Source organism: Musa acuminata, chromosome BXJ1-10 (genome assembly GCF_036884655.1).
Source record: "Musa acuminata AAA Group cultivar baxijiao chromosome BXJ1-10, Cavendish_Baxijiao_AAA, whole genome shotgun sequence".
In the NCBI taxonomy this organism is placed as follows: Eukaryota; Viridiplantae; Streptophyta; class Magnoliopsida; order Zingiberales; family Musaceae; genus Musa; species Musa acuminata.
Window position 1 is genome coordinate 33,837,998 of NC_088336.1, and position 9,252 is coordinate 33,847,249.

Below are 9,252 nucleotides of genomic sequence, written 5' to 3' on the forward strand. Positions count from 1 at the left end.
TCGGATAACCGTGCGTATACGGGTTTGAACCACGTCGGGCTGACCCGGATGTCAATAACATCTTCTCGTAATAGGATTCAATACAAAGTTTCATTTGGTTTGGGGCTGATTAGCCACATCTAATAGCAGTATGTTCATCTTAAACACTCAGAATCTACAACATAAATTTATAGCAGTCGATGCCACACAATAAACTGCTTTAGGTTGCGCAAGCCAAGAACTACAAGCCAGTGGAACAATCTAAATGCAAGACTTCAACATTGCAGCGCAAGTATTCAAGTGTTATAGGAATTGATTACATCTCAACATTGATTACATTCATGATAACAATGTAGAATTGTATAGGAATTGAGTTGTAATAGAAGTAGTTTGATGTCAGAAATGATATGCTCCCTTAGCCAAGGTGGTTGTTTGTCACTTGTCGGGTTGAACTATCTATCACGTACATGTTGAGGGGGAGTGATCAATATAAATTAAAATCATGTCTCGTCAATGGCATTCATCAAAGGTTTAAGAACATGATTGTCCATGCTACTTTTCTGACCACTGATTTATTGTCAGTGAGTGACCCAAGGACCAAGGCAACTGATAGGATCCTGCACTCAACATGCGATTAAGGCTTGTCTCAGAAGCTCTATCATATGTTGATAATGTGGCATATTTGCAAACTCATGTTCCTATCCCATTCATCATCTGAGTAGTTTGCTAGCACCTAAATCATGGCATGGTTACAAATACAATTTTGGGGTTCTTGTAAAATAGTATAATTAGATTATATCCTGCTCAATGACTATGATGTTGCTTTTAATTTTTGTTTTCTGGCAAGAAAACAAAAATTCACACTGTTAAAGAAGAATTGCTGCAGGCAGTGTGCCTCCTACTCTTCTGCAAAGAACTTGAAGGCCTCACATGCAGAGTTCTTTGTCTGCCTTGCCGTGATTTAAAGCTGTCATCTTAAACTTCTCAAGAAAGGCAAGTTTCTTTTCTTTCTCATTATTTTGGCTCAAACAAATTAAGTTTGCTCATTGAATGGGAACCATTACTGTGCATCGAACTCATGGCACATGCCAATGCATCCAAATTTAGTTTCACTTGTTGCTCAAACAAATATGGGTGACTCAATGCAAGAACTCAACACCACTGCAAGATCTAGAGAGAGATGTGTATGCATGGATCCTTACCCCTGCAGCCTTTGGCTCATCATCTTACTCAAACACTCTTAAGATATGGGTGACTATGAGACTTCAATGTAAATGGCCATCATACACCAAATAACAGTGATGATACAACAATAATATTCTTGGCAAACTTTTCCATGTTTGATGAGTTCATTCACTTATTGCAAATGCCTGTTCTTGAGTGAGTTGAGATCACATGGAAAACACAGTTTAATACTTTACATTTGAGAACAGATTTGAAGCTTTGGATATTTTCATGTAGATGATTGTAGTAGTAAATCAACATACTCCATCTGATCATTGTTTAGTGGGTAGGGCTGAGAAATCTGCCTGTCCTACACAGCCTCATCAGCAAGCCAACTCTCCAGCATTGTCAAAGGAGGGTGTTGATCATCCAATATCTTCTGCCCATCAGAACAACCTGGGACAGACTGAGACCCACCAAAGGTGGCTCCTGATGATGATTCCTCCCAATCAATTCTGCTCGAGCCCTCTAAAAATTGCAATGATTTGAGTTCTTCAATGGAGACTGGATTGTAGCTCTCTGGTAATTCAACATTAATTTGATTCCCCATGAAACACACAGGAGTTGAGGAGTTGGTGCTGCTGTTGGCAAACCTAGTGATGCTTTGACATCTTATATGTTGATCTTGAGATGGCCTCCTCCACCCTTCTAAAAGCCTCGAGATGTTCTCTGTGCTTGAAGCATATTTTAAGGTACTTGGATTGGATATGGGGAGAGTAGAATGGGTGGTGTAGGCATTAGAATTTCCGCTTCCAGTGTCGTAGCATCTCGATGCAAACTCATGGCACACATTGCCTGCTCTGGATGAAGCACTGTGGCTGCTAATTGCTGCTTGATACCTCTTCATCTTCTTCTTCATGTGGGTGTTCCAGTGGTTCTTGACATCATTGTCTGTTCTCTGTGGAAGGTACGAAGCTATGGCTGCCCACCTGCACACAAACATGGCTCACAGTATCATGCAAAGAATTTGTGTTCAAGTCAAATCCAACTACAGTGTTCATGAAGAACAATTTACTTGTTGCCTAGCAATGACTGGAGGTGGATGATCAATTCTTCTTCTTGTGGAGTGAAGTTGCCATGCTTGATTCCTGGTCTGAGGTAGTTTGTCCATCTTAATCTGCAGCTCTTGCTGCATCTCATCAAGCCTAGAGGTTGAAGATGACAACAATTTCATGCAAAGCAAACAAGGGAAGCAGGAAAAGCACAGAAATCCTACAACCCATGGAAGAAAACTTAGAAGGACTCATTTCACCAGTATTAGTAGGTATCGATCTCCACTTTCCAGGACCATGTTTTTGGATGTAGGAGACCAGTATGATATCTTCTTCTGGAGTCCAAGGGCCTTTCTTGATGCCAGCCTTTGCACAAAACAGAGACCTGCCCATCACGACTCCCTCCTCCAAGTCTTCTCCTCTGCTTTTTTTCTTCATCCCCTGCCAGTGTCTCACCAACATGTGGGTGTTTACGTAAGACGACATGTGGAGACTCAGCTTTCATTTACCTGTCATCCTTCTCTCTCGTCTCATTTACTCCCGCGTCTTGTTATGTCACATGATTCAGCAAACCCTACAGCAAAAGAGAAGCTGTGACTCTCTTGATCTCTCTCTGTCTCTCGTTCTCTGGGTCATTTGATGCTGGTCAAATAATATAAGGTCTGTCATTTCCTCTCTATCATTCATATATTGGGAAAACATGTACATGACAACAATGTTTGTTTAAGCAGCAGCTGTATAAGACCACAGGCAATACAGTGTTTTAATTCCAAACCGTTTTGGTAGCTATATGGGACCGATCTTATCATTTCATCTCTGTCGTATACCGTTCACTTTCTGTACTTCTTTCTTTGATCTTGACATTCTTATCGACATGTGTAGGACTTATTCTTAGGGTTTACAAGTATTTTTAGATTTCTGATACATGAGATCAATATTCATAAGAAATTTTGGTATAATTTTTTTTTTACAAAGAAATAAAAAGAGGGAAAGAAAGTGAAAAATATTTAGAGATAACAAATTCAAGTATAAAAAGAGGTATATGTGAAAACAAATCTTCAATATCCAAATTAATGCATCTCTGAATTTTTTGATGGGAAGGATGTGAAAGATATTTTCTAGTAAATCTAGAAAGAGGGAAAAAAAAAAGAAAAATTCTTCATAAAAAATAATTAATTTTTCTTTGTAAACATGCATATGAAATGCTGAACTATTTAAATATTAAGTCTAACATTTCTAGTTTCTATTTATTATTAATTCTCTAGATAACTCTTTTTGTCTTTTCTTCTTTTCTCCCCCAGTAGATTTCCATTAGGATGTGTTCATGTGGTGACCATGGTAGCCTTGTGACATTTATAAATGTATTTAATCCTTTTTCCTAAAAAGAAATGTAGGAAGGTTGCTTTTTTGCATGGTGTATATGAATATATGGTGTTATCTAATTTAAGGTTAAATCCGTCTTTACACTTTATCACTAGAAAGTGATTGGCTGCTGCTCCAAGAATTGGCTCCTCGTGTCGCTTTAGGTTACGTGACCCCCAACCATTGCATAATGGTGGGCGTGACATCGATAACGAACTCTCCTTGTACAGCTCCTTATAATAAATAGTAATGTGACCAAACAATCAATTTGGATTGGTACACTTCACTATGACGTGTCACACTCGACTGGTAACCATCGGAAGTCACTTGGTCATTTCGGATCCGGATGGCTGGTCAACCAAAACATCCGATCCGTTTATAATAGTCTTGTTTGGTGTTTCGGATCAAGAAGGATGACGGCCCAATTATGTTGTATTGGGCTTTTCGGTTCCAGAGTCTGACTCGTCTCGGGCTTCGATAAATACCAACCGCCTAACAACTCCACGCACGAAGTAGTGGCGGAGGAAGCACGCGACGCTGCGGTTCGTCCATCGCCTTCGATCTGCCGACCTTGATCTTGAATCGCCTATTTGGGTTTTTGGTATGGCGAAGATATTGGTATTGCTCTGTATCTTGTTTTCGTTTTGTCTCCGATCTCTTTGGGTCTCATCGAATCGCATGCGACGCTTTGGAGAGGGCGAGCATTTGGTTCGTCCATCTATGGCCTTGGGTCTCTCCCTTGGGGTTATCTGGTCATGGTATGTCAAGATCCTGCCATCCTTCTTGACATGTGTTTCTTGGTGGTAGATTCTGTTGTTGCGATACGTCGGTTCTTGAATGGTTGCTGCCTTGTTTGATCGGAGTCGGTAGATTTAGAAGCATGACTGTGGAAACCTCGTCTTCGAGATGCTCCGCTTGTTCTTCTTGGAATCTAGGGTTAGGGTTATCTTGTTTGGCCGGAGCCGATAGATTTGGTAGTGTGACCGTTGAAACAACATCTTGGATGTGCTTTGTTTCTTCTTGTTTGAATATAGGGTTGAGGTTATCTTGTTTGGCCGGACTCGTAAGATTTGGTAGCATGACGGCTGAGTTCTCGTCTTGGATGTGCTTCGGTTCTTCTTCTTTGAATCTAAGGTTAGGGTTATGTTGTTTGGCCGGAGTTGGTATATTTAGTAGCATGATGGCTGAGTTTTCGTCTTGGATATGCTTTGGTTCTTCTTCTTTGAATCTAAGGTTAGGGTTATGTTGTTTGGCCGGAGTTGGTATACATAGTAGCATGACGGCTGAAATCTCATCTTGGATCAGACCCACTTTTTCTCGAATTTGGAAGAATTGTTGCACTCACATTGTTGACATGTTGATTGGCGGACTAATTATATATTATCTCATGTAGTTAAGCTATCTTTAGTATCCTAATCCCTATATTTTAAAAAGTTACATTAACATCTTTATAGCTGCGAAAGTAAAACATCTAACTCCATTTATCCTAACGTCGTTTGTTTGAGCAATAAAAACACGAAAACAAAGGACAAAAAATATAATTTTAGCATTTCAATTGGTGGTGGCAGACTATGTCGATGGTGGCGAACGACGTCGCCGTTGGGGCCGTAGATGGCTGTTGTGGATGAGGAAAGCGGCGATGAGAGGTGAGGGTCGCTTTGTATTGTGTCGATGCAAATGCAGTTGCCGAGCGGTGAAAGGGTCGATGCAGATACTGAGTGGTGTCGCTCTATATCTGCGTCGACGCAGTTACCGAGTGACGCCACTCGATATCTACATCGGTAGCCCTTGCGTCGCTCAGCAAATGCATCTGTGTCGACGTAGTTGCTAAGCGACAAAAGGGCCGTCGATGCAGATGCCAAGATGCCCTCATCTCTTACCGTCACTCTTTTATCCACAATAGTCACCCGTAGCCTCCAATGGTGTTGTCGTCGCCGCCACCGACGTCGTCCGTCATCGCTAACTGGAATATTAAAATTATATTTTTTGTCTTTTGTTTTTATATTTATGTTAATAAAACCGATGGCGTTAGGGTAAATGGACCTAGGTGTTTCACTTTCATAACTATAGAGATGCTAATTCTTTTTAAAGTATAGATATCGGGATGCTAAAAGTAGCTAACTACATGGGTTAACCTGTAATTAGTCCTTGATTGGCTGTTGATTGTCCTTTCTTGAGTACATGTTGGTTTTATTTGCATTATTACTTTTCTCTTTTTGTCTAGGGAGTTTTTAGGTTTGTTTCCTTGATGTTCAATTCCTTCTTATTCAGCCATTTCACTAAACTTACTGCTTTTCTAAAGTCCTTTCATCTTCTAAACCCTAAATTTTTCTTTTTGTATGTTCCTCATCATGTTTATACATAGCACTGAGTTAGACATATGATATTTTATTAGTATTCTAAGCAATTGTATTCAGCGAATTATTGCACTTTTGTGCCTTTTATTTCCCTTGTAGGCAACGAAATTCTTAGTGATATAGGGATTCTGTGGGAACTTTTAGAATGGACTAGTTGGAAATTGATTGCATGTATAGGCTTGCAATTATTATTTTGAGAGATGCTAAATTTGCTCCACTTGTCTATTTCCAGTTTTTTACATGCACTGCATGACAAATGTACAGCTAGAGCAATGGATAACTCACGATGCTACTGTCATGCATCTGTTTTGGAGTTTTGCTTGTTAATATTTCCTTGGTCATTTTGTTTTTCTGTGTGCCTATTGGAGATCAATTGCCTGTCAACTTTCATGCACAATTGTGCTGCATGTCCACAGTGAGATCTTTGTCAGGCCTCAGTTGTTTTTTCATGCTTCATTAGATGCATTGACCAGGCTTTAGCAGTTGATTTTTCCGTCATACACAACATACAGATTTGGCCTGACTTATTTTCTGCATGCTTTCCCCTACCATCGGTTTAGAACTTGAAAGCATAAACCTATTAACCAAGTCATCTATACATTTTTTTCTCTTTTAATTAATCCTTGTTTCTTGGTTATATCCCTGTGAGTTGTGAAGGTTAGTGCAGAAGCAATATAAAGTTCTCACCATTAAAAACTTACCATTGAGAAGAATGACTCCAAAGAGAACCCGTGTATAGTCATAAAATATGTACATTTTGCACTTGTAAAGGTGCTGCAAAAATAAAGATATTGTTATCCTATGCTTATTTGTTTGCATCAAATTGTTTCCTTATGCATGCATCATAAGGATTGCTTAGTGGCTTCATGTTACATTTTAGTTTTTGTGAAACTAGTAATTGTATGATTTTCAATATCACTGCATGGCTCCATGAAGAATTTCACATATTGAATATAATGCTCAAAGTATTGAGATGCATGGATGGTTTGTACTAGTTTGTTTTGTTTACTCTTAACTTTGTAGTACCTAATTTGGATTAAAGTGGAGACGCAAGAAACAGTACAAGTGATGCGTGGTGCCATCACTGTGCAAATCTGTGGAAATCTTGAGAATTTGCTGGGCATCTGTGCAAATCTGCATTCTTGAGTGCTTGAGTTTAGCCATCTTCTGCAAATCCTCCAATAATGCTAAACATTCAGCTTCTATTCGAGACGCAGCTTGACATGGCCTTCCTCCAAGCATCATGATATCTCCGTTTATCTTATTAATTACAAAGCCAATTCCTGCAAAAGATATCTTGCTCATCTTAGTTTGTTCTATGGCCATATATCTCGTTGGTTACAAAAGGAGCTCCAGAAGAGTGACCAAAAAAGAATTCATGTCTAGTTGCCATCTATAGATGCACCAGTAAGTTCCAATCGTTCAGCCAGATTTGTTGATCATGGTAAGAAGTTCTTCTATATTGTCTTCTTGTGCCATATGTGCTGTGAATATGATGATCCTTGATCTCGTAAGAAGTTCCAAGCATCATGATCATGTAAGAAGTTCTAAATGGTTTTTTGCCTATGCATGATTGTTTAGGTAGTTCTTTGCATTTATGCTTGGTTAATCTGATGTTCTAGGCAAATGCTGAGTTTTAGCTAAAGATTCCCCAGCTGCTTTTTGTTAGATTTGTTGCTAGTTGAGTTTTGCATGAATGTACATTTTGAGCAGTCTGATTCATCACCGCTTAAAGATCTTCTTCTTCTTCAGGTTTATTAAGGCTTTTACACTTCACTATAGCACTAGTTCAACAAACAAGGCAAATTCAAGTAATGTCAAAAGTTACTTTTGTGCAGTCTAATTCAACACCACTTGACGAGTTTATTAGTTTTGGTAAATCTGAGTTCTATTCCTCCGTGTTTAATTTTTATCTTGTAATAGCACTGCGAATGAAAAATTTTCAACTTTACAAGGCTTCTGTTTGTCACACTTACCTTCTCTAGATTGCCCAAAGATGTTCATTAATTGTCGATTTGATGTGTGTTGATGTAATTTGAAAGGAGAAAAGCAACATGTATTCACACATCTTTCTTCCCGCTTTTTCTTGATGTCAATTCGCACATCTTTCGGTTAGATCCTTTTCCTCTTGACATTATGTGGCATGACAAACATGTTTTGATTGAGTGCTTAATAAACAAGATTGGTGCTGCTGACCTTGTCTGTTCATCAACAAATCTGTAAAGATTTTTCGAACGGGAGTTCATCAATGCTAGTGTGTTCTCACAAAGCCTGTCACCGTGGATGTAGGTGCTGAGAAACTTGTGAACGTAGATTTAAAAGAGGTAATGAGAAAAAGCAACGTTCTCTTTCTTTTTTGGAGTGTTTTTTTGAACAATGAATCATTCCTCTTTGTATCAAAACTAAACTGGGACAAATTTTACCACAGTTTCTTTGTAGGAACACGAGATCGTAAAAGCAGGTTAAAAACTATGTTAATAACTCGAGTTGGAGCCCGAAATCCTTTCGACAAACTCAATGCTCTGCAAGATGCTCTGTATGTGCCAGCCAGGTGACAGCTCAACCTAATGTAATCAAGGCATGGTGACCATGATAATCTCATGTATGTTAGTCAGCATAAATTATTACATTGCATGGCCTGAGAAGAAAGATCAGAATCATTGCAATAGATGAAATACTTCAATTGCTCTTGGTCTCTCCCAATTCGTATCTTCTTTATTACACAGCCTTGAAAATCTCAAAAAGAAAAGTTGGCTACTAGTTGTCTAATCGGACCAGCAACTAAAACGATTTAAACAAAGTCTCGATAACTTTAGAAGGAAATAATAAAAAATAAATATCTGGAATAAAAAATAAATATCTCATATTCTAACTTACCATATTGATTACTCCCTGCGTGGGTTGAGATGTTCTTTTGAAGTGCATTAGATGATTTGGCACTAATTTTTTCATTGTATTCTCAGGGAATGCATGAGGATTTATAACCTGCAGAACAAATAAGTCCTCGATATAGTAAGAAAAAACTGATAAAAGAAAAACATGTGGCCTTTATTTTTTGTTCAAATTTCTCAAATTTAACTGATATCATTACACAATAGATTACAGTGTATAGTTATCCAATTCCTCAAAAACTTCAACTAGATTGAACTAAATGAAATAATTTGGTCATTCTATATTTAATAGTGGGTGCCTAATCTATTAATATTTGAACTAATATTACCTTTTTATCCCTTAAAAATTTCATCCAGATCGATACGTGATTGATCTGGATGAAATTTTGTTAAGTCGTGGGTACCTAATTTGTTCAGATTTTAACTAATATTATGCCCGACAATATA

General features: G+C 38.4%; 1 protein-coding gene and 1 long non-coding RNA gene across 2 annotated transcripts; one reads left to right on the plus strand and one right to left on the minus strand.

Moving 5' to 3' along the window:
- Window positions 1-1,278: 1,278 nt before the first annotated feature.
- On the minus strand, window positions 1,279-2,761 carry LOC103969528 (transcription factor MYB60). Its single transcript, XM_009383082.3, has 3 exons — window positions 2,456-2,761; window positions 2,219-2,348; window positions 1,279-2,132 (listed from the first exon to the last, which is right to left on the minus strand). The coding sequence occupies exons 1-3, from the start codon at window positions 2,679-2,681 to the stop codon at window positions 1,514-1,516; spliced, it is 975 nt and encodes a 324-aa protein (XP_009381357.2). The 5' UTR covers window positions 2,682-2,761; the 3' UTR covers window positions 1,279-1,513.
- Window positions 2,762-3,983: 1,222 nt separating this feature from the next.
- On the plus strand, window positions 3,984-8,604 carry LOC108951346 (uncharacterized). Its single transcript, XR_010480158.1, has 2 exons — window positions 3,984-8,238; window positions 8,343-8,604. It is a non-coding gene; the product is annotated as an uncharacterized LOC108951346 (long non-coding RNA).
- Window positions 8,605-9,252: the final 648 nt, after the last annotated feature.